Source organism: Lissotriton helveticus, chromosome 7 (assembly GCF_964261635.1).
Source record: "Lissotriton helveticus chromosome 7, aLisHel1.1, whole genome shotgun sequence".
NCBI lineage: Eukaryota > Metazoa > Chordata > Amphibia > Caudata > Salamandridae > Lissotriton > Lissotriton helveticus.
The window spans coordinates 97816414-97842371 of NC_136068.1; the positions used below are offsets into that span (position 1 = coordinate 97816414).

The 25958-nt window shown below is 47.4% G+C and overlaps 1 protein-coding gene across 6 annotated transcripts in view; it reads left to right on the plus strand.

Moving 5' to 3' along the window:
• The window catches only part of OSBPL2 (oxysterol binding protein like 2), a 341693-nt gene extending 316105 nt beyond the window's left edge, over nucleotides 1-25588 (plus strand). For all 6 annotated transcript variants that reach the window (XM_078651596.1, XM_078651593.1, XM_078651598.1 and 3 more), the window contains 2 exons: nucleotides 6990-7080; nucleotides 21455-25588. In XM_078651596.1, the coding sequence (XP_078507722.1) occupies nucleotides 6990-7080; nucleotides 21455-21557 (194 nt within the window). In that variant the 3' untranslated portion in view covers nucleotides 21558-25588. The remainder of the gene's footprint in view (nucleotides 1-6989; nucleotides 7081-21454) is intronic.
• Nucleotides 25589-25958: the final 370 nt, after the last annotated feature.

Genomic DNA, 25958 nt, shown 5'->3' on the forward strand with positions numbered 1-25958 from the left:
CTGCAGAAGCAAAATCCTGGTCTGTCCTGCAGCCATCAACCTCAAGAACCCAGAGGACCTGCCTGCCTTCCACAGAAAAGACTGCCTCCCATAAGCACTGGATTTGTTCACCCACAGACTCTGGTTCTGGCCTAATCCATGAGTGACTCAACACCACGAGGAGGTCTCCCCGGCGATTCATACCTGAGATCTGGTGATCTCTGACCTGCCTCGAATCTCCCAGCAAAGCCTGCAGCCCCTTTCTGGAGGATCACCGAACTGTGACCGGAGCTGGAAAGAAAAACCTGCGCCTAAAGACACCCCTGCACCCGAAGTCCCACGGTCTTGGGTGGCCCAACCAATGGTGCCCCAGAATCCCCAGGCATCCCAACTTACCTCTCCAATCGGTGGTCACTTCCAGAATATCTTCGTCTCCGAGCATGCAGTCTTTGTTGAACCCAGAAAATCCCCATTGAAATCAACAGGGCACCCAACACCAAACCAGCACCCTGCACCGCTGCGGGTGTAAAGCACAATGTGGAGCGGTGCACTCCCAGAGAGTTTGTATTCAATAATTGCTATTCAGTCAGGTCCTTTGTTTGCAAAAAAAAGTCTTTTTATTTCAAATAACACAAGCTTCGACCACCTAGTTTCGTCCAATAACAATTGAACTTCATTAGGGCTTGAGATGGTCTAGTAGAGATGAGGGAACACTGTGGTTGGCGTCCCAGCAGCCGGTGTCTATTAAAGTGTATGCTGGAAACACAAGATGGGACCAAATGTTGCAGTAACGGCAAAAATTAGCCTCGTACAAGGGACTGTATAGCCAGCTCCTCCTTGATAAGGGCCCGGTTCTTGATCAGACTTCCTCCGGCATGATCCTTGGTGGGTGTATTTTGGATGCTAAAACTGATCTCCCTTATCCCTGAGCTAAACCCCCGGAGCTTTGCTCCCACAACCTTGTGGCCTGCTCATGAGCAGCCACCAACCAGAGGCCCCCTATCCCCCATTGGATAACATTGGGCCTCTGCACTCTGCCACCCTGGTGCCGCTGAGGGTGTTTTGAGAGTGCATCCTTGACCCTGGGGGAACACAGGTTCTAACCTCAGAGTACCAACTCCCACAACAAAGTACTTACTGTGTAGAAAAAGTAATCCAGAAAGTAGTCTGCAAAGCAATTCAAAGTCATTTTCATTCAGCTAGCTTTTATTGCTCAACCTGCCTTGAAAATTATCATATACACTAACTTGTGCCAGGCTTGCTTGGTTCTAGGAATTAAATACAACTAAACAATATTTTTATACAACTCAAATTAGTTTGAGTTCATTCTTTGAGTGTGTGACATGATATGCTGCCTGAGTGTGTACAACAAATGCTTAACACTACCCTCTGATAAAGCATTACTGCTCGACCACACTACCACAAATAGAGAGTAAGGTGCTACCTACTTTATCCCTGCCTACCTCTGGGGTTCCACTGGACTCTGTGCACACTATACCTCATTTTGGTATAGTATATACAGAGCCAGCTTCCTACAATGACGCATCCCTGCATTCCATGTGGCCTAATACTGCATGTAGTATTTGTAAGTCACCCCTACAGCAGGCCTTACAGCCCAAAGACAGGGTGGTTTATATTACATGGGAGGGCATAACTGCATGAGCAGATATGCCCCAGTGCTGTTCAGTTCCATTACTGCCAGTGCATGTGAACAGGGAAGCCATTTCAAAACGTGCTGGACACTGGTCAAAACAAGTTCTCCAGCTACATGATGGCTTCACTGAAAATGGGGATGCTTGGTATCCAACATCCCCTGTTAATAAACCCTCACTGATTCCAGTGGTGGATTTATTAATACATGCACCGAGAGGGCACCCTCGAGGTGCCCCCTGAAAACCTACCAGCCCCATGTGTGTTGGCTGACTGGTTTCTGCCAGCCTGCCACCAGAGACGACTGTCTCGCCTCCAAGGGTGAGAGCCTTTTCTTTCAGATCAGAAACAAAGCCTGCTCGAAAAGAGGGTGATAACACCGCATCCCACAGGATGACCTGCTGATTAGCATTCCAAGCCAGAGGAGCTTCAAAGAAGCTACTGCCTTTGAAATGCGAGTCTGGCTTCCTTCACAGGAAAGGAAGCCGACCCACTTGTCCAGAGCCCTTTGCCACCCTGACAGGCGGGGAAAGTAGCTGGTTAGGTAGGCGTGCACACCCCCAGGCTAGTACCACCCCTAAGGTGGCCTAATCTGTGGTGAACGCGACTTTTCAGAGTTAGCCATCATTGTATTGGCAATCTTAGGAATTCTGGGACAGGGTTATAGCCACTTCCAACAGAAAGTGGTCATATAGGGGGCGTAGTGACCTGAAAGGGTGAGTAGCTCAATGGCTACTCCCCTACACTCCCCTAACAACCCTAAATTCAGTATTTATGGGAGCTCTGCCACCAGAAAAGCAGATCTTGATGACCTGCAAGAAGAAGACTGAGAGTCGTAAAGAGCAGGAACAGAAGACTCAACAACTGACTTAGCACCAACCCTGCAGACCTGCCGATGAATTCTACAACTGCACCAAAAGACATCTTATCCTGCTGCTGCTGAGTCCTCAAAGCCCGGGATACCTGCCAGCACTTCACCCAGGAACCAAGAACTCCCATGGAGTACCGGACCTGCCCCTCTGCAGGCAATCTGAGAGGACTTCAAGACCGCAAAAACCCAACACCTAAGGACACCACTGCACCTAGTGCTCCAAGCCTGAGTTGAAGTGGGCGGTCAGTGTGGTCCCCAGCCCTCCAAAGACACAGTCCACTGTAGTTTCGCCACTTGCGGACTCCCAACGTTGCTTGCAGCCTCTGCACGCAGCCCCCTCTACTGCGACTGCTCCTGGTAAGGAAAACCTAAAGACACCTCAGCACCCGTCGTCCCTGGGCCGTGGAGAACAGGAACAATGGTGTCACTATGTCCCCAAGCATCATGAGGCCTGAACCCCCTGTTGGTTCAGGCCGCCTGGCCTCCCAGTCAAAGCCTGCTGCCTCTTTCCCCAAAGATCGATGCCCATAGAGTAAAATTGGGCACCAACGCTATTTGCACCCCTGTACCCGGCCACCCAAGTGCTGCTGGTGGTGTTTTGCTGGTGCTGCCTTGTACCTTGCCCACCACTCACCGAAGCTCCTGGAGATAGGTCCTGTAAGTTGATGTACTATACCTGAATGCCGTACTTGTTCTTCCTCCTGTAGGATAACATTGGCACTTCTAAAAATTGCACAAATTGTCAACTTTTTTAATACAAAAGTATTTCTATTGCAAAACATACTTAACCGATCGAATTGGTTCTGGAGCCTAAATATATATAAAGATGTGTTACTTTTATAAATTGGTGTGGAACTCCTTATTGGGTTGTGTTCATCATTTATTGGCTATTGTGTGTATTTGCAGATGCCTAACACTCCTCTATGATAAGCCTAAGGCTGCTCAACCACACTATCCCCACTAGAAGAGCACTTCGGGATTGCCAGAGCAAACCCCTGTACACTCATAAGGGAACCCCTGGACTTCTCGATATAGCTCATTTTGATATATCATATAGAGCTAGCTTCTTACACGTCTTCAAATTCCGGTTACCTCCCGAGAGGGTATGTTCACGTCATATGGGCAGTGGCGAAACAACCTACACTTTCCTTCAAGATCACTTGCAAGGTCGTTTTTTTCAGAGTTGGTTAGAGACAACCTTGATGCTTTCACATATATTTCGAAATGTAACCTGGACTCGCCTGACACCATTATGTGCGCCATGACTACATCGTTTACCCTCCACCGACATTCCTGGATGCACTGCACTGCATTTTTCTGGTAGATATCTAGGCTGCCCTAATGGAGATGCCATTTGATGGGGAGAGACCTTTCAACAAGAAAGCAAGACTCCTACTTGAAGAGCTTCAAGAATAGCTGTGCTAAAGGGCTTTGACTGGTGTCCTCTGTAAAACAATTACACCACTAGTACTGTTGCTTTTGCAGCTTTTAAATGAACAATTCTTCCCTGCTGCAGCAATCGTCCCAGCTGGTTCAAACCCTGCAACATTTCTTCTCCTTTTACAGGAGAGTATATCTAAAGGGCGCCAGCACCAACTGCTCCACTCACCTTCTTTTTCCACTAGTTCTGCCCCTTAAAGCCGCTTTGATTTGCCCTTCCTCTGTGATCAGTTTCCATTTGGGTAGAGGGTCTCCCGCTTTCTGAAACAGTGGAAGTCCACCACCATAGAATATTGGCTGCTCCAGTTGATCAAGGCATATGCCCTCCCCTTTTTTGTCCACTCCTCAGAAATATCTACTGTCCTCCTGGAAGTGCACATCAGCCCAGAGCTCGATCTTTGAGGCAGATACCTGGGCCTTGCTGCAAAAAAGAACGTAGAATTAGTACCCATGGGTGAGAGGAGCGAGGGAGTTTATGCCTTGTACTTTTTCCTCCCCAAAATGGATGAGTGCCTCAGGCCAGTTCTGGATTTGAAGCTCTGGAACTTCTTTGTCCATTAGGACAATCTCAAAATGCTGTCAGATTCTCCTGGCTAAGACCACGCACGTCTCGCTAATTTCACTAGGTCTCAGGACTCTTATTTCATTTGCCAACCCACCCTGCTCTGAGTTATCTCAATTTCGGTGGGGGTCCAAGAACTACCAATCTATCTTTTGACTGTTCTGTGAGTCTTAACCAATGTGCTGGCAGTGGTGGCAAAATCCATCAGAAGTCAGTTTATTTCAGTACTTGAATGACTGGCTGGTGAGCATGGGATTCACCCGAGCTGGTCTTCAACCTTCTTTTTCAGCTGTGGTTTCCTGGTGGCAGCTCACCTGGAGGACCTCCTTTACGCATTATCTCAGATTCCACCAATCTCTGTAGAAAGTGCAAGAGCATGGTGAACAGCTGATTCCAGTGGGTGAGTAGGATGTGATACACCACTATGTTGAAACCGTGTTTTCGCTCTCCCAGTCAGAGTATATCTGCTTTTACAGCTGGATTGCATGTTCCTTCACCCTACTACACTAAAGTCTTCGTCTGCATGTGTGGAAATTTGATGGTGCCAATGAAAGGCGTTCAGTACACCACCTGAGGTAGTAGGTGTCATCATAGATGCCCAATAAAATGGCTGCCAAATCTATTTTAGCTCGACATTCCAACAACTTTGTCTTTAGGATCCTGTCTACTTGCTTAAAACCATTGTAAGGCTCTTACCTTTGACTTTCTGCACTTCTTGCATTCGATTGGTCAATAGGGTTTGGAGGTTTCTATCGTGAATGGATATTTGGCCTGGCTGTCTGCTTTTTTGTACCTTCCTCACAAACATTTGTTCCATTAGTCCCTGCTTCCCCGTTTCTTGAAGGTTTACTGTGTATGTTCACCCCCAAGTCCCTTGCTTTTCACACATACTTAAACAGGCTCTGACTTTTAACATCATCTTTGGAATCTTGACCCAATGCACAGTTGTTCTGTTCCTCTTTTGACCTTCAAGTCTATCTTTCTGGAGGTGATTACTATGGTCCACAGGTTTGAAGAGTTGCAGTCCTTGCCAGCCCTGCCACAGTTTATGGTCTTAGATTCCTATAAGCTGGGCATATGTACCGAATCCTACTTTCTGCCAAAGGTGCATCTCCCTTTCACGTTAGTCAGTTTATTATTCTACCCTTTTGCTTTCCTAATTCTCATCCTTCCAAAGTAGAGGAGAAGTTGCACAGGCTGGACCCAAGATGAGCTGTGTCTTTCTACATTGATTGAACAGCGACTTGTGCGTGATCAGCTTTTTATGGGTTTTACTGAGGCTAATTAAGTCAAAGCGATGACCAAGCGTATGATTTCACATTTAGTCACGGTTTGTTTAAGGTTCTGCTATGCCTTGGGAAAGAAAAAAATCTAGTTTGGTGATGGCAACTTCGCTCCCGAGCGGCATCTTCATAGCTTGCCTGTGCAGGCGGCCACTTAGTCATCTTTGCATACCTTTGTGATGCATTATATCCTAGTTGCTGAGGACCTTAGTGATGGAGACTTCCCTAGATCTGTGTTTCATGTTTTTCTTGGCTACTTGGTTCTGCTCATTTCCCATCTCTATGGGCAGTGCTTTGGGAATCATTCAAATGTAAAAATGTAAATGTGTAGTACTTGTATAGCGCACGAATCACCATGAGGCATCTCGGCGCTTGTACGCATACCGCTCTGGAACCCTTTCTGGCTTTTCCCTGTGAAGTGTCCACTCCTGGGCACCCCCAAGGTGAAGTCAGGCATCCTAGCGTTTTTGGGGCCGTTGTGGAGATTAAGCAAGCTATTGCCCGGAGTTGCAGAGTGGGACCCATGATTAGAATAGGCACCGAGGCGAGAATTATCAGGTCCGAGGAAATTGAGCCTGAGACCCGCCGAGGCGGGAATTGAACCCAAAGGATGAGTTATCTGGGGAAGAAGTATCTGTCAGAAGAAAAAGCTAATTGTGTTTGGTAATGATATTTCTGATGAATATTTGCTCTTCCTGCAGATTTCTTATCCCCCCGCCTCCTCTGCTGAGAAAGTGTCACTCATAATAAGATTACAAGGAGTCCTCTTTATAACACCTACTGCTTTATTGTTTGTTGTCATTAGGCTCTTCGGTTCCTCTCGATATGCCTCAGTTGGGCATTGCAAAAATAACTCACTGTTGCGTGAGAAGTTTCCAGATCCAGTCTGGTGTCCAGTTAATATTCATATGGCTAGGAATCTGCTGTAAGATATGGCATCTGCCAGAAATATCATAAAGAATAAATAAAGGTAAGTATTGTATTTTGTTGCCATCAAAGATGGCCTTCAGGAATCACACCGAGGCTCCTCCCACTCATGGACTGCTTGTTTTTGCTTTGCCAGATTACTTAGCACCAACTATTCCCATTTTGAGGCATGCTGTGCACTTTGTGCTCTGTGTAGTTGTTTAGTGCCACGGCCTCCTTTAAATCTTATGTACAATACACAACACTGTCTCATGTCTTTTCTATTCACTTATTGCAGATCTGGCCAGCAAAGAGAAGGAGCGATTAGAAGAGAAACAGCGAGCTGCCCGCAGGGAACGAGCAAAGACCCAGGAGGAATGGAGAACAAGGTACTTTAATTGGATGAGGTGCACGATTATGTGTTTGGACAGAAATTAGGAAGAGACAGTGAGAGGGGTGTGGGAGGTAGACCTTTAGTCAGTACCAAGGAAAAGGTGCTGAAACCAACTTTTTAGTTACAAGAACAGGTGCAGGGGCCAGCCAGTCAGTCAGTGTGAGGAAGATGTTAAGTGAGGTCGTCTTTCAGTAATCCCCTCGGCTCAGCTCTTCAGAAAAGAAGTGGAAGCTTTCATTCAGGGAAAGAAAGAAACCAAAGATGACTTGTAGAGTGGAGGGTGTCACTTATGCATAGCTGCACTTACAAAGCACTTCATTTTCCACACCAGGGCAGTTCAGTTTTGTACATAGAAGATGCATGGTTATAGTTCAGTTACATCCCTTGATGGTTTGCTCTTGGGCTGCACTGTCCATAATGTAATGTCCTTCATTTTGTGCGCAAGTTGATATTCCTACAGTACAGTGCATTTTCCAGCCTTCCACCATTGGGTTTTCTGCTCCTGGACTGTTTTGTGCCAGTGAAAAACAATCATTAACTGAATCTCAGTGTATACATTTAGATTTTTCGCAGCTCGGTTTGCAGCATTTGAACTTGTGGCACCTGTTAAGAGGACAAGTGGTCTCAGACTGTTTATCGGTATGTTCTACGGTGCACTGTCTATGCACTACCATGCCCGCCTTCATATCGATTTGCTCTGTTGCCCCACAACTTACATCCTACATGCAATGGCTAACACTAAAGAGTACCCTTTAACTAAGAGAAACACTGCAGAGTAGTTCTGCAATTTGGCCATATAAAATGCCTGTGAGATAATAAGGGAGGGGGTGAATCTTACCTTGGTATCTACTCTCTTTTTTACATGGATAACAGATGACCAGTGGCATTGCATCTCCTTTGCGTGTGCTACATCGTCAACAAGCTCACTGAATTCCATTTACTGGCCCTCTAGCATAAGCGCTGTGATTAACTATCATGGGGTTTTATGCTCTTTATCCATCTCTTTCCCAGAGGAAGCAAAGCACAGTTCCCTTCTTGGTGATGGCTGCGAATACTGCTTTATGCCCACAACTTTAGACCCAGAGTAGGTTTCCAGAATCATGTGCCATTTGGGTATTGCTGAAATGCCCAACTCCATTTGGGTATTGCTGTATTACCCATCTCCATTTACAAAGAAAAGAGTTATGTGACTCATCCATCGCCTAGGCGTTGGACTGCAGTGTTTGCAGAGAGTAACTTATAAAGAGACAATGGTCATTTTTCACTCGCCTGCTCTTGTGTCCTATGTAGCAGTTTTTTGTTATCGTATTTATTACAAATGCCAAATGTCTCCCTGCACTGGTTCCTCATGAGCTCTCCCCTCCTGGTTAAGGCATGATTATTTGCATGTAGAACTTATCAGTGAACAGGGGCTCACATCCTGGCAAAATTTGATTTCAGGGAAATTATGCATAATTAAAAAAATGCAAATCTGACATTTAGCGCTATATTTTAGCGCAAATAGTGTCCTTAGCGTCAGTTTAATCCATGACGCATGATCGCAAGTAAAAAAGTACGAAAAACCTTAGTTGTGCGAGCGACAGCCTTTTGCATTCTGTCCGTTCATATTATTCCCATTGTAAAACTTTGCTGTTAAGAGCGCATCATTCCATTCTGTAATTTTGGGTTAATAAGCGTAACATGACATTCCCGTAATATACGAATTAAGCTGCATAATTTAAATTTCGCCCTCACCTAATCCTAGTCCTATTCTCAGTTTTTAATCAGTTTGTGTATAAAGCCAAGATGCTGATTCCGGCCTTTGTCATTGGGCTTGTAAATGATTTTACCATTAGGTATTGGATTAGCTCTATCTCTCTCACTGATTTCAAAGAAATGTAAAAATAAAAGCCTTCCGTTTGTGCTTCTGCTTTAACAATAACCATTTAGTAGCTACAGCCCTATGTTTGCCCGCCATGTTTTGGCATTTTGCTTTGCTTTTTTAGTTGGTAGATGTGTAATAGAAAAAAGTATGGAGGGATCAATCAACTATTTATTTTCATACAAGGCACTATCAATTACCCTGACGTTTACACATTTCTTACATCAAACTATACATGATTCTATAAGGGCAAGGGTCAAGATATATCGGGAGTAAATTCATCACTCCCAAACGAAGCACCCTCCGTCTAGTATGTCAAGGGTACACAAATACCCGCATCACCTGTTTATGTGGTCCTCATCTATCACCTTGAGAGCGTGGCGGGTAGAACAAGGACCACACGTTCGTTTGGCAGATGAGGACTGCATAAACAGGTATATTTACAACAAGGGGTGGTGATGGACAGAGTCTCTGAATTAAGCAGAGTACTCTCACCCAGTCAAGAGATCAGGGCTAGATCCAACACCGTTTTTTAGCTCATTGCACCATCCCAGTTTCAGAACCTGGCTGTATGCAAATTAGTCTGTCCCTGGCCCAGTGCATCATGGGAACAGGGCAGACCAGACTACAAAAGCCAATTCTTACACTGGGAAGGAAACAAGCTTCCGGGGACCGGTTTCTGCCATTTCAGGCGTCTCTTGATTTCCAGTAAGGAGAATGGAATACGCCCCCCTGTCCCATTGGCTAGCTCCATAAATGGAGGCTAGCCATTGGAACAGAGATCTGTCCGTCAAGGCCGGACCAGATTCGGGGGCGTTCCCGAGATTTTTTCCCAGGGCGGAGTTACGTTTTTTCCCGTTCCCTCCCCTTTCACTGATGCGATGTCCATTTCCGCCCCCCCTCGCTGTCCTGTGCACGTTTCCCGCCGTCCGTGTCCGCTCCCGCCCCCTCCCGCCGTCCGTGTCCTCTCCCGCCCCCTCCCGCCGTCCGTGTCCACTCCCGCCCCCTCCCGCCGTCCGTGTCCACTCCCGATTGATTGTTATCTAGAGCCGGTGCCCACCCGGCATTTGTACGTAAAAATCAGCCCCCGCCTGCCTACCTAAGGAGAAGGGCCGCTGTGCTGCCCGCAGCGACCCGGAAGTGGTTGGCCGGCCGGCCAATCCCAGCGCGGCCGGCCGGATGTGCCCGCCCCCGCAGCCCGGGGGGAAGAAAGAAGAAGCATGGCGGCCGGTTTGCAGGGCTCCCGTGATGCGAGGGAGCCCTGCTGCATCTAGGAGAAGAGCCCAGGAGGAGAGGAACCCCGCCCGCGGCCCCAAAGCGACCGCCGGAGGAGTGCTGCAGGGAGCAAGGCTCCCGTGTGAGGAGGAGAGCCCCGCCAGAAGACAGTCGGTGAGTGCGCGAGCTTGATCCGAAGGTATCAGAGCGCTTCACATGAGCACTAGTTGCATTACAGATGGACAAATGCATTGGGGGGGAGGGTCCTAAGTAAATTGCCCACAATCACAGGATGCTGTGTCCCAGTCGAGACTGGAACCCGGTTCACCAGTCTCGAGGTTGACTGCTCTAACCGTTTGGCCACATCCTCTTCCGGAGGACGTAGAGCTCAAGCACTGAATGCTAAGTTCCTAGGTAATGGGACGAACAACTCTGTGGCACATATGAAGCTAGTGTTCAAACTTTGGCAGCAAAGGTCATTCAATTATTTTAAATTGTGGAAATTCTCCACGATTGTGCTAGTTCTCTACTCGGGAAATATAATTCTGATTTTCAGCACCTTATTGTTTAGGAATTCGCGATCAGCTCTAAACGTTAGCTGTCACGGGTCCTAAAGTGCCCCTGCGATTACACTTTCTTAGTCTGCCTCCTGACCTCTCTCCGTTCTGTTTATCTGCAATGTCCAGGCTGGGCTCGACTGAAAAGAGTTGCCATCTGGTGTCGTAGTTGACAAAGAAAAACACGTAACCAGAGCTATAGGAGGAATGTTTAAAGGGCGAAAGTGGGGGTCAAAGGGCTCTGAAAGAACACAATGGGGTCATCCTGATTCCATTTTACCCTGCATTCAAGGTGGACATAAATGTATACAGTTATCCCCAAGGCAACTGCAAAAATGTCAAGAGCACGTTGATTTAGACGCTACTAAAATTAGGAACTTGAACACTAATCACACAAAAAACAAAACAGCTGCCAAGTAAGCAGTCCAGCAACTTTACACTAGTGTTATTAGCATTGTTTATTTAGACAGCTTAGAAATCCACGAAAACAATGTGAAATTAGGTGAAAAATGGCCTTTTCCAATATAGTTCAGTTTGAGACTTGCTTCTTGTGGAAGGGTAAACAGCACAATCCTACGGAATAAATACAATCATAGCCCCTCTGGACACTAACGAACTGTGGCTACTATTTATTTGCCAATTTGAATACGCAAAATGACAACCGTGGGTTATCATTATGGCAAAAACAAGAAGTTATTTATTTAAAATTCAATGCTAGTTTAAATTGTCAGCAGATTTTCACTTCAGTTGCAAAGCTTTTTACAGGAGCACTCTCTAAAACGGATCACAATCATAGCACGGTGATACCTTGAGAAGAAGACTGCAGGATAGGAGCCAAGAATGTTTATGTGGGATTACTGAAAGGTGGTCCACATCACCAAGTTCTACATTGTTGTGGCTCAATTTGAATAGAGAGACAACGCAACACAATTTGCGCAGACAGAAAAAGAAGAAATAGGTATGCCATTATATTAAAGACACTTAAGTTACTGTACTCAGACTTTCCTCTTAAATGATCAATGAGTACCTCAGTTTGGTTGGGTGAACCAATCTTTCACCCAACAAGATGGCTGCTTTTCTGGAAAGCTCCTGACCCTTCTCACTGTCAGAGTATATTCCAAAATCCGAATTACCCTGGTGCAATATACAGAACTCAGTTGTTCAACAAAAGTATGACAAGAATTAAGAAATGCTAAAGGAGTGGCCCTCTTCCGATCCCCTTCAAATGCCGGAGCAGTAAGTAAACCATTCATGCTCATCTTCGACTCAATGCCCTCACTGGCTTGGATGGAGCCAGTCAAGGCCACCACACCACACCACTGAACACGGCCCCGTGACAGCAGGCAGAACAGAGGGAGAGGAGGGTGAGAGGGTTCCTCAAGGCCCCAGTGCAGGACAGACAAACGCACAGTGTAGAGCTGGAACTCAGGGCCATGGAATGTGCTGCTACAAGAAGTAGGGAGCAGTATTCGCCCAAACCAAAACCTGCAACAGACAGGACTGGGAGACATTGTGTCAAAGGACAACCAGTGCATAGGCATTTAGGGATTATCCACGTGGTGAATGGTATTCTAATTGCATTCTTCTGATGGGAGATGATCAGTCAATGACGGAAGCAACACAGGTGCATTGATGCAACTAAATGAGTTCTACATGTAAGAGGAGGCAATATCAATAACCATAGTGCCTCATAAGTGAATCATAAATCACAGATACCTTTGGTACTGGATGAACTTATCAGATTTGTATACTAAAGAAGTCCTATTGGGGTAAAGGCACAACAGCAACAAAGGAAGAACCTATCTACATAGAACCACGCTCCCTCTACGAGCTTGTGCTCGTGCATAAATTGCTTAAGAATAAGTGAAAGTGGCATAGCTGAAAAGATTTGCTGCGGAACTGGACATCAAATCCTTCATGAAACAAGGGAAGGTTATAGGCCTGGTCAATCAATGGTGCTCACTAACCTTTTGGCTTTACAAATGTTTGTCAATTCGATTCCGCATTGCCCCAATTAAAAAAAAAAAAAAACACATAACTTAAAAAACAAAGGTCGCTACAGCGTCAGGATATAAACGTGGGTATCATTTTTTGGAAGATTTACATAACCCGCTCCAAGAGGGCAAACAAACTTGATGCAATTAATCACGCTTGAAAAAGCGCTGAAGAAAAACGTGCATCCTAGTAGGAAATTTGAGATGGCCATAGTCCCGAAGCAAGTAAAAACATTTTAGCAAGAAAAAAACAAGCATTTACAATGCAACGGTTTCGCCTTTGGAAAAGTTTGAGCTATTGGCATTGTAAATGACAACATTTGTATTTGTGTTGGTTTTGAAAACAGATAAATAAATGGCATTGTCCTTTACATTGCCAATCGCTCTAACTTTTCCAAAGGCGAAACCGTTGCATTGTAAATGCTTGTTGTAATATTTTGGCCACCACAAGTGTGGAAGGGTATGCTCAGACATGAGTCCCTTGCTCACTGCACCATCAGGATTCAAGCAAGCCGGGCCGAAGACGGCTGTAATGCCAGAAACCGGTCCCCGGAAGCTTGTTTCTGTAGTAGGGGATCTCTGTGTATAGTCATAATCTAGTGAATAGTCCCGCCCATGTGCGTGGACCCCGGCAATCAAAAATAATCTCTTAAGTTGTCAAAAAATTGCAGAACTGCAAAGACACTTAAGAGAAAATTTAAAGACAAATAATGCAGCCTATATCCACAGGCTACACTGTCCAGTACTTCAACTAGAAATTCCACCAAAAATCCACAAACAGCAAAGCCTGTCCAGATTTCCCTTGCTTTTACTGCAAAAACCCCTCAGAAATGATAGAGAGGAAGGCCTGGACAGACAAGCCCCATAGGCTGCCATTATGTGGCTTAAACAGGATACTGTGCCTTTAAGGAAACCTTCTAGAACCTTCTCCCAGTATCCCAGAATGCATAGCAGGTCCCACTGACTTCAGTTCTTTTTTCCGGCTCCTGCTTACAGGACCCTGGCATTGAGCTCTCCCTTGTTTCAAGGGGTTATTGCATGTTTTGGCACTTTTGTGTTCTAAAAGTGTTGCAGTTTACTTTCTTGGCTTTCTCTTCTCTTCTGTGTGCTGCTCAGGTGTTTTAGGGCTCTAAAATGCCTGGACTCTTTGTGAAGTGTCCAGCATGTGAGAGGAAGAAGGCCAGAGGTGATCCCCATGATGTCTGCATCGTCTGCCTCCCTGAAGATCATGTCCCTGAGGAGTGTGTCATCTGCCAGCAGTTTACAACTCGCACTCTGAAGGAAAGGGCGAAGATCAGGCTGTCTGGCCTTGAGGAGAGGCGCCTGCAGGCTGCAGGTGGGTCTGGGCAGTCAGGGAAGGTTCCCTCTGCCTCTGCTGAGGCCTCTGGGGGGCTCCCCAGAGGCAGGAAGCCCAGCAAGCGATCCCGGTCTCCGTCGACGTCGATAGCTTCGACGACGACGTCGAGAGGGATGACGGCGGTGTGCTCCCCTTCTCCCCGGGGCTCCGGGACGAGACATCGGGACGACTCGACGTCGAAGCCACCGCGGACGAAGCCGCCGTCGACGTCGTCTTCGACGTCGAGGGCTTCTTACCGACGTCGTAGACATCGGCGCTCGCCGTCGAGGCGACACCGCCGGTCGACGTCGAGGGGATCCTCGACGTCGAGAGCATCCAGACGACGTCGGCGACGCTCATCGTCGAGGAAGGACCGCTCGGCGTCGAGGAGACGTGCGACGTCGAGGAGAGAGAGGTCGACGTCGAGAAGAAAGAGGTCGACGTCGAGAAGAAAGAGGTCGACGTCGAGGGATCGGCGCTTGGCGTCGAGGGATCGGCGTTCGACGCCGAGGAAGGAGAGGTCGACGTCGCGGAGGCGGCGTTCGACGCCGGAGTCAAGGAAACGCCCTTTGACGCCGGACAAGCGACGCTCGACGTCGAGCAGACGGAGGTCGACGTCTAGGAGTCGGTCAGGCTCTCCGAAGCGTCGCAAGAGGGATTCTAGTCCCAGGAGTCACACTGCTTCCAGCGGGGGTCGCAAGAGGAAGCGGTCTCCGGCTGAAGGGGCGGGCTCTCAGCCCTCTTCGCCTAAAGGATCACAGGGCACGGTGTACTCTGCGGTGTACACTCCTTCTCGGCCTCGGTCGACGCATACACCTGGTCCGAAGGCGGTCACTCCTCCTCCTCTGCCTCGAGAGGACCCGCCGACGCTGCCTCCACTTCCAGCGGACGACCCGCCTCCACCGGTTCCTCCGCGTGGGCCGGCACCGCAGCCGGAGGTTCCTCCTCCGAGGTCCACTTCGCTGCCGTTTTTGCCTGTACCTCCTAAGGGGACCCCGAAACCTGCGCCCAAGGAGGCTCCGAGGAAGACTCCACCACGGAAACCGGTGGGGAGGCCACGGACTGGCAGGTCTCGCTCTCGCTCTCGCTCTGGGAGACGGGACAGGTCGCGGCACAGATCGTCCTCGCGGTCGAGACGCCGCCATAGGAGGCGCGAGTCTCGCTCCCGCACGGGATCCTCTGGCTCCAGGGATCGTTCTCCTACCCTGTCGGGATCACCGGATACGAGGGTGTCCCCAATTGATGACCTGGTGGCGTTCCAGGATGTCCTCTTGAGGGGCGCTGCGAAGCTGGGCATTCCCCTGACAGTGCCCACGCCGAAGACGTCCGTAATCTTTGAGACGTTGCACCAAAAACACTCGTCTCGCCCTCTCCTTCCTCTGGTACCGGGCCTGGAGGAACCAGCTATGGACCTTTTCCTCACCCCAGCGGTGACAAAGGCGGCACCATCTAGGTTGCTGAGGAAGTACCGGGCCCCGGACTCGGACCCGGCTTTTCTGAGAGCGGAACCGCCTCCGGACTCCGTCATTGTGACGGCGGCACGCAAACAACATGCCTCCGCTCCGTCATCCACGGTTCCCCCGGATAAGGAGTCCAGGTGGATGGATTCGGCAGGGAGAAAGGTCTGTGGAACTGCCGCCACCTCCATGAAGGCTGCGAGTGCCACGGCTCTGCTGGGTCGGTACGCCCGCTCCCTCTGGGACTCCTTGGAGCGGTTTGCGGAGCACTTGCCTCGTGAACAGCGTGAGGATTTTCAGGAAGTGCTGAGTGAAGGGATGCTGGTGGCCAACCAGATCATCAGTGCGGCAGCGGACTCTTCCCTGTTGGCTGCTCATGGTTTTTGCCATGGGGTCAACCAGAGGCGCCACGCCTGGCTCCGTCTTACGTCCCTGAAACCGGACGCACAGCAGCGGGTGGCCAACCTGCCGTTCTCCGGCAAGTCTCTTTTTGGACAGCATGCGGACGACGAGATGGCCCGCATGAAGGCGGAGGCCGAGACGCTCACGGCGGTGGGCCTCGAGAAGCCTAAGGAGACGAAGAAGCCGTACCGCTCATTCCTACGGCGGTCCGGTGGACAAGGCCGTGGACGTGGCCAGGCTTCGGGACATTCGCAACAGCAACAACAGTTCCGTAAGCCGTTCCAGAAACGCCAGAGGGGCAGGGGAGGCCAGCAGTCGGCTCCAACGCCCAAGGGCCAGGCTGGGTCTAGGCCCTAGGAACTTACTTCCCCCGGATCCGTTACCCACTCCGGTAGGGGGAAGCATCCAATTTTTTCCGGCAGAGTGGAGAAAAATTACTCAGGACAAGTGGGTGCTGAATATTGTTTGCAATGGATACAGTCTTCGGTTCACCAGCCCGCCTCCATCGATTCCTCCGGTCAGCTCGCGGTTTCAGCTGCTCGAGCTCCAGGTGGAGGCCGTTACCCTGTTAAGGAAGAGGGCGATAGAAGACGTGCCTCTGTCCCAGAGGGGGCGAGGCCTGTACTCCCGGTTCTTCCTGGTTCGCAAGAAGGACAAGAACGAGTTCAGGCCCATTCTGGACTTGCGACAGGCAAACAAGTGGATTCGCAGGGAAAAGTTTCGCATGCTGTCGTTGCATCAGATTTATCCTCAGTTGCAACAAGGGGACTGGCTCTGTGCCATAGACCTACAGGATGCATACTTCCATGTGCCCATTGCGCGCAAACACAGGAAGTTCCTGCGGTTCCAAGTCGGCACCAATCATTATCAGTACACAGTACTCCCATTCGGACTGAAGTCTGCGCCGAGAACTTTCTCGAAGTGCATGGCGGTGGTGGCGGCGCACCTGCGGAAGAACAAGGTGTTTGTCTACCCGTACCTGGACGATTGGTTGATCAAGGCATCCTCCTTCTCGGAAGCGCGAGCACACTTCCAGAAGACGTGCGTTCTCTTGGACAAGCTGGGGTTGCACATCAACATGGCCAAGTCGGTCCCGACTCCGGTCCAATGCATACAGTACTTGGGAGCCTCCATCGATACGCTGTCAGCAAGCGTGTCTCCTTCGGAAGAGCGACGATTATCTCTCCTTCGGAAGGCTCAGGCTCTTATGTCGACTCCATCTACAACAGTGAGGACGGTGTCTTCTCTACTGGGTTCGATGGCCTCTTGTATCTTCCTGACGCCGCACGCACGACTGCACATGAGACCGCTGCAGGAGTGCTTGGAGGACCAGTGGGATCAGAGGACAGGATCCTGGGACGACAGGATACGACTGTCTCTGCATGCTCTTCAGTCTCTGAAGTGGTGGTGTTCAGCGGAGAATCTCCTCAGAGGGGTTCCTTTTCACAAGGACATTGCCACACAGACTGTCGTGACGGATGCTTCTCTCCTGGGATGGGGAGCGCACTCCGGACTCTACAGATTCAGGGAACGTGGTCACCAGTGGAGGCCACGTATCACATCAACTTCCTGGAACTCAGAGCTGTTCACTTGGCGCTGAAGGCCTTTCTTCCGTCCTTCCAGACCAGCTCCCTGCTTGTGCAAACGGACAACACTACCACGATGTACTACCTCAACAAGCAGGGGGGCTCGAGATCCCGCACTCTGTCACAGGAGGCGCAGGCGATCTGGCACTGGCTCCTGGCCAGAGGACTGACGGTCACGGCTACCCATCTGCCGGGTGTGCAGAATGTTCAGGCGGACGAACTCAGCAGACTCATTCAGGAAAACCACGAATGGGTCATAAACGACGAAGTGCTGGGAGAAGTCTTCGCAAGGTGGGGAACTCCAGACGTAGATCTGTTCGCCACCGCCGAACACAGCAAATGCCGAGACTTCGCCTCCAGGTACTACCAGCCGGGGTCGCTGGGGAATGCGCTATGGATCAGCTGGTCGAACAGCTTTCTGTACGCTTTTCCACCCATTCCCCTGATTCCGGCGGTACTCATCAAGCTGGCCCGGTCCAGGGCTCGGATGATTCTCATTGCCCCGGAGTGGCCCAGGCAGTGGTGGTTCACGGACCTGCTTCACCGTTCTCTCCTTCCTCACATTCGGTTGCCGTGCAGGCCGGACCTTCTCACGAAGTTCGGGGGGCGGATGTTGCACCCCAGCCTCTCGTCTTTGAGTTTGGCGGCATGGCTCCTGAGATAGTGCAGTATGGACATCTGAATCTGCCCGAAGATTGCATGGACATACTGAGGGAGTCTAAGAGACCTTCCACTAGGACTTCATATGCTTACAAGTGGAAGAGGTTTTGTATCTGGTGCCAGTCTAGGAACCATGACCCTACAACCTGCAAGGAAGATGTCATCCTTCCTTACCTTTTGCATTTGGCGCAGTCTGGCCTTAATGTCCATTCCATTAGGGTTCATCTTGCTGCATTGACTGCCTACAGGAAATGCCCTTCACAGACTTCTTTTTTCCAGATCCCTGTGATCAAAGACTTTCTGGAAGGATTGAAGAAGGTGTTCCCTCCTGTCAGGCTTCCCTCGCCTTCCTGGGAATTGAATGTGGTGCTGTCCAGATTGATGAAGGAGCCGTTTGAACCCGTTCACAAGGCTTCGTTGCAGCACCTGTCCTGGAAGGCGGCGTTCCTCGTGGCCATTACATCGGCCCGCAGGGTGAGTGAAATTCAGGCGTTGTGTTGTACTGGACCTTATACTGTATTTCATGCTGCTAAGGTTGTGATGCGTACTCACCCTAAATTTCTTCCCAAGGTTATTTCTGATTTTCATGTCAACCAGACCATAACTTTACCTACGTTTTTTCAGAATCCTTCCTCTCCGGCGGAACGTTCTTTGCATTCCCTGGATGTTAGGAGGGTGTTGAAATTTTATCTGGATAAGACGAAAGATATTCGTAGGTCAGACCAATTGTTTGTCAATTATGGATCAGTCAGGACGGGTCTTGCTACCTCTAAGCAGTCCATTTCTAGGTGGATTGTGTCCTGCATTCAATTGTGTTACCAAAAAGCTAATAAGACCTTAGGAGGTAAGCCTAAGGCTCATTCCACCAGGGGCAAAGCTGCCACGACAGCCTTGCTCCGTAATGTGCCGATTGCAGAAATCTGCAAGGCCGCCACTTGGAAGTCGGTTCATACCTTTGCTAAGCATTACTGCCTGGACTCTGATGCCAGGGCAGACGCTCAGGTTGGGCAGGCTTCGCTGCGGAATTTGTTCGCACAGTAGTGGCATCATGTTTTTTCTCCACCGCCGCTTTGGTGTGGGGATGGGCTTGCCATTCTATTCACTAGATTATGACTATACACAGAGATCCCCTACTACAGAAGGTGTAGTTTCTGTTCTGTAACTCCAGTTCTGTAGTAGGGGTATCTCTGTTATAGTCATAAGCGCCCGCCCTCCTCCCCGGTGGAGAATTGTTCATGTAATTAATGCTACAGGTCTGGCGTTTTTACGCCTTCAAAAAGAACTGAAGTCAGTGGGACCTGCTATGCATTCTGGGATACTGGGAGAAGGTTCTAGAAGGTTTCCTTAAAGGCACAGTATCCTGTTTAAGCCACATAATGACAGCCTATGGGGCTTGTCTGTCCAGGCCTTCCTCTCTATCATTTCTGAGGGGTTTTTGCAGTAAAAGCAAGGGAAATTTGGACAGGCTTTGCTGTTTGTGGATTTTTGGTGGAATTTCTAGTTGAAGTACTGGACAGTGTAGCCTGTGGATATAGGCTGCATTATTTGTCTTTAAATTTTCTCTTAAGTGTCTTTGCAGTTCTGCAATTTTTTGACAACTTAAGAGATTATTTTTGATTGCCGGGGTCCACGCACATGGGCGGGACTATTCACTAGATTATGACTATAACAGAGATACCCCTACTACAGAACTGGAGTTACAGAACAGAAACTACTCCTTCCTTTCCAGTGAAGAATTGGCTTGGTAGTTTGGTCTGCCCTGTTCCCATGATGCACTGGGCCAGGGACAGACTAATTTGCATATAGCCAGGTTCTGAACTGGGATGGTGCAGTGAGCTAAAAAAACGGTGATGGATCAAGCCCTGATCTGTTGACTGGGTAGGAGTGTTCTGATTAACTCAGATACTCTGTCCATCACCACCCCCTTTTTGAAATATTTTGGCCACCACAAGTGTGGAAGGGTATGCTCAGACATGAGTCCCTTGCTCACTGCACCATCAGGATTCAAGCAAGCCGGGCCGAAGACGGCTGTAATGCCAGAAACCGGTCCCCGGAAGCTTGTTTCCTTTCCAGTGAAGAATTGGCTTGGTAGTTTGGTCTGCCCTGTTCCCATGATGCACTGGGCCAGGGACAGACTAATTTGCATATAGCCAGGTTCTAAACTGGGATGGTGCAGTGAGCTAAAAAACGGTGATGGATCAAGCCCTGATCTGTTGACTGGGTAGGAGTGTTCTGATTAACTCAGATACTCTGTCCATCACCACCCCCTTTTTGAAATATTTTGCATAAACAGGTAGCCAGGTGGAGATGTTGCTCCGATTAACTAGGAGACTACAGGGACTTAAGCGGAACGGGTCCTTAAGCTCCTATACCCAGGATCCGAGAGAGTCATTGGAACCAGGTGATGCGGGTATTTGTGTACCCGTGACATACTAGACGGAGAGGGGGCTTAGTTTGGGAGTGATGAATTTATATCATGACCCTTGTCCTGATGAAACCGCAAGAAATTAATGGCTGGACCGCGACCGCGTCGACAGATTTAGGAGGAGTCTAATTATTTAGATTTTTTTCCTTAGAATAAGGGCGCCTATAGATAAGAGAGAAGAGGTGTGATACCTCAGGCGCATAGGGGCCTTCCTCAGAGTGTATTACTCAGAATAAGGAGTGTACATCTATCGAAGTTATATTTACAGTTTTTTGTAAATATTATATATATCATGTTCGACATATGTGATTGTGATATATATATGATTATATGTTTTGGTAGATGTCTTGTATATATTACCTTTGTATAAGTATCTGATTTTTTTGTATCTAGCCCCGTCTTATGACATGTGTATTTTATATAATCATGTATAGCTTGATGAAAGAAATGTGTAAACATCGGGGTACTTGATAGTTCGTTGTACGAAAATAAATAGTTGATTGATCCCTCCGTACTTTTTTCTATTACACATCTTTGATGTTCTATGCCCAGGTATAGGAGGGTCATTTGGGCATACCCCTTCTGTTGTTATATATGTTTAGTTGGTAGAAGCCTTGCCCTTGGTCTGCTTTACATCTACTGCTCTCTCTACATTCATTGCAGACAACACGGTCGTATGTTTTTTCACAGTCAAACTATATGCATAGAGCTTGGGAACTAAAAAGAAAAAAAAAGCTGTAAAAATATGAATTATCAAGTCTGTGAATGTTCATGTGAAATGCAACTTTCTTGGGAGGATGGAAAGGCTATACATGCTGTTTCACAAACTCACATGGGCCCTCTGCAATGTTCTTTAACACTTCCCTCTTATTGCAGGTGGTTTTCTCAAGGGACCAATCCCTACACAGGGACCTCTGACTGGCTGTACTCTGGGGGATACTTTGACAGAGACTTCTCAGACTGTCCAGACATTTACTGATACCTGTGGGGACCTGAGCACACCATCTCATCCGGACATCGCCCAGTAGCTATCACCCCACTCGACTGGTTCTCTTCATGATGAAGAGGGAGCAGCCCCCTTCTCTGCAAAGATGAAGTTTTCAAGAGAATGGCTTTGTTCACTAGTCAGAGTGAAACGTCCTTTCATCATAGGATTGCCAAATATTTCATTACAAAGGACAAGATAAAACAATGTTACATTGCTAAACAGGCTTCGCGTTGAACAGTCATATTTCACTAGGTAAAATAAAATGGACAAGTTTGTGCCAGCACCGGTGGGGATGCTCTATCATAGGTCAAGTGGCATCGATTGTGCTCTGACCAGTGGTGATATGAGGAGGCAGATGAATGACTGCATCTCCGGCTGTACCCAAACAGAAGTGGAGGAGTCTCTCGCTGCTTACCGTAACAAATTAAATTGTATTTATCACAAGGAAATTTGTTATGGAGGGATCCTTCCAGACGGACAAAGCAAGTTAGGGCTATATGTTTTAGGGGCTGGTTGGGTGGGAGGCTGCTACACTTTTGGAAGAAGTTGACAAGACTCGCTTTCTCTTAGAGCTTTGTCAGTGAAACATTTCCGAGCTTGAGGGGCAGCTGAGTTTGGTTGACTGACTGGGTGTGGGGGGAGGGACTCTGACAATATTGACAGTTTCAAGACAGTCCCATAAAGTCTTGAGTATTTTGCTTTATATCCATTCTTCACCACTGTGAGCTTTGCAGACACCATACACCAGCATGGCTAAGTGTATGAAAAGGGCACAGGGATTCAAATACTTCTGCTTCTCACCCAGTACGTTACTTTGTATTGGACTCTGCTACTGTATGCAGTGATGGTAGTGTGCAGTGCCCCTTGACAGCTTGGCACCTTTCAGTGGCAGGAGCCCCTTTCTGTGCCTGAGCTGTTTCTAGTCACACACTTCTCCCCCCAGGCACCACGTAACTGTCTCACCGCACTTGGGATCTCACCTACGCTTTCCCTTTCCTCCTGTGGTGGCATGCTGAGGTATTTCTGGGTCACATACAGCTTTAATGGGTGAGGCTGAGGGCCATGGGGCAATAACTTTGTTCAAAACGTAAGAAATTTAGCTTGAGATGTAAGGAGCCCTTGGGGAACAGTTGCTCCTGGTCTTATCAATGTGATGCGTATACATATATTTTTTTTTGCATAGAAATTTCTAAGCCATAATGTAAAACTTATTGAACTGCAAATCAATTTATTGTAAATATTTATATAAATATATATATATATATATCAAGAGAGTTTTTGGGAGATAGATTTTGAAAAGATGCATATGTACAATTAGGAGGGAGGGTGTGTTTTTTGATGTTCGTGCCTACCTGGATAATTAATTTCTAATTGAGGCAATGTTTTACCATCACGTCTTTTAATTTTGTGATCTGTAGAAAACTGGGCTTCAGCTTGTCCGCTTATGGTATGTTACATACATTGTGCCACTTTCTGCTGCTGCCATCTCCCACTGGGAAACATAGGCCATGTTTTTCATTCTGTTGGCAAGTTATAAAATGTTTTGCTGCTTTCATTTTAAGACACCATGTTTCATGGTGACATCCGTGAAAAATCATAACAAATGTAAGGAAGATTTCTTAGTTGATCCAGTTGTTGGCCAAGAACTGCAGCAGTGTTTTCATCCAGCAAGGAGTGAGCAGCCAAGGACTTTCACAGACAACCAAATATAAATTAAGGATATGGGACACAGACTGTTCCAGCCATATCTGGCTGGCAGACTGAGAGGCTTCACACAACCACCTGCTCTGGTTCTCCACGAAACAATTTGACCCATCCACCAGTTCTGCAGGTAGTGCGTTGGACAACGTAAATGCAAAATTGTTTTTAAATGTTTAACATGATAACAAGAGGATAGGCGATGGGACGGGCCTTGGCAGTCTTCCTCACTTCAACACTATCACCACCTACCATACTATATGTACCCTTGGCACATGCCTTGTGGAAAGAATTTTTCCTATTCCAAGCGGGCAGCAAATCCTGCCACTGTCCTTCGTAATATTCCTGCAGGCATTGCTCATATGAGGCGAGGCTCATGTTGAGGCAAGTCTCTGATATGTAGCATCTCCACTTGCATAGCCACATATCTACTATATCAATTAATTAAGCAATAATAACCTTTCCTATTAATGTGCCCACACCGAAGGAGTGGTATTTTTAAATTTATTTATGTCTAATGGTGCAAAGGTAGAAGTTCTTGCCCTTGGATTCTGTTTTTGCAGGGTTCGGGTCACATCGTCTGTGGTTTATTGTGAGGTCTCAGTTAACATTCCCTTTCAAAAGTGTTCCGGTGAGGATGGGAGAAAGGGCTGCTTGCAAAGAAAGTAATGGAGAATGACTCCTTCTTTCCAACTCCTTGCTCCGCTCTTTTCACCAGAAGATTCACATGCTGAGCCATGTTCCAACAGTCTCATAAGCACAAGCCCACTAAACAGCACTGCAGGCAGAGAGCATCCTTCTATGCCATGTTTTAAGCACAAGTCACAAGCACTATTTGTGCTTTTGAATAGGATACCGCAACAACACTACAAAATACCCAGACCTGTTGAATAATGACTTTTTAATTACTGTAGGCAATAAGTACTCCCCTTTCGCTCTATACGCAGTCTCTCTACAGAAGGCTCACCATGTCCAGAGGTCCGATTTAGTTTATTCTGAACACTGCTCACATCCACTGCAAAGGTTTTTTTATTTAGAAAAAGGAAAATGACATTTAGTCACCCAAAGCATTTATTTGTCTACATGTGAATTTTAAAGCTATATTCTTTAATAAAGTTCTGTTTTAATGATCACAAAATGTTTTGTAAATTGTACGTGTGCTATGGTAAATAAACATGTGTGTAATCCGCTCAGCTAACTGTATTCATCCAAAGGGTGATGTGGGTAGTGCTCACAGATGTCTTGAATGTATATACACACATGTTGGGAGTAGCTTTTCGGAAAAGCCGTAGGATGCTGGCAGGTGAGCTGAGCCGACAGAGGGGGTTAGACTCTTGGAGTCTGGAGCTTTAGAGGAAACAGCCATGTGCTTTCTTACAGACGCCAAAATATGTTTAATAGAAAACAAAAAAAACTAGCAGGTGGACACTGCTGTAATATCAGTTAGGTTTGTCTATACTCAAGTGACTGTTTTATATTGTCATGTCTAGTTGTCTGTCCGACATGATTTGTTCTCATAAAAGATGTTCCCAAGCCAACATCAATCATTTTCCCCGTATCCTTATTTTCTGACATCAATTACCACTTTTATTTTAAATCATCCTTCATTTTCGCTGTTTTACTGATTTGCGTTACATATACAATAAATCTCTGGTTTGCGGTAAAACCTTAGATACGTTTGACTGTTTCTCAGCTTTAAGGGCTGTCTGAAGCAACCTGCCCAGTCTCCAGGTTTTCCTACAGCCATGTCACCCTTTTGTAAAACTGAGCAATGTCCTGCTTGGGTACACCTTGAGGAGGTCTCTAAGACATTGTAGACAGTCTGTCACCTGAGAACGTAGTAACTGAGTGTTGTCACAGGCCTGTAGTTTACAGCTCTGCATCTGAGCAGAGCAGCCCCTCAGAACTACAAGTGTGGGCCGGGGACATTAAAAGCTTAGCCAGTCTTCAGAGCTGTAGGCTGCAATTCCTTCATAGATTACCCTCTTTTCATCTCAGTGCCTCCTAAGATGGAGCAGGAAATGAGTTTTAACAATTAAAGACTCTTCTGAGTCATATTTTAGAAAGTGGTAGGTCAGTCAGTAAAATATTCTCTTCCAGTAGATGATTTCATGAGAACAAACATGTAATTGGCTGTTTCCTTGACTGGCTCTGAATTCCCTTTGTCGCTGGGCTCTACAGCACTTGGTAGGAACCCTCTGTCACATCCTGTATACCAAATATATTGTTTACAGATTCTGAGGGTGTCCAGAAAGGAGCCCATCATCAAAAATTCATTTGTGGACAGCATTGGCACTAATATAATAAAGATTCAACATGGCTAATTCTGCTCTGTGTTTTGCATTGTTTTAAATTTCCTCTGAAAGAAACTTCTTCTCGGAGTGCACTTATTTTTCCCAAAAAGAAAATAAATTAAAGGTGACTTCCCTTGGGTTGTGATGAGAGCATACAAAAGCCCTGCCTGAAGCCCTGTAATGTACTTGCTTCCTTTGTATTGCCACACCATTCTTCACATCAGATTCTCACGGAATCGCTTACATTCATGAAGTAGTTACTCCACATTTGTTCCTAAACAACATTCTAACTAGGCCCAGCTAAATGGCATTTCAATTTTTTTTACTTAACTGTGGTATTCTTACGTTTTACTGATTTAGATCTTGGCGGACAGGTTACTCCGTCACAACGTTGACAGAT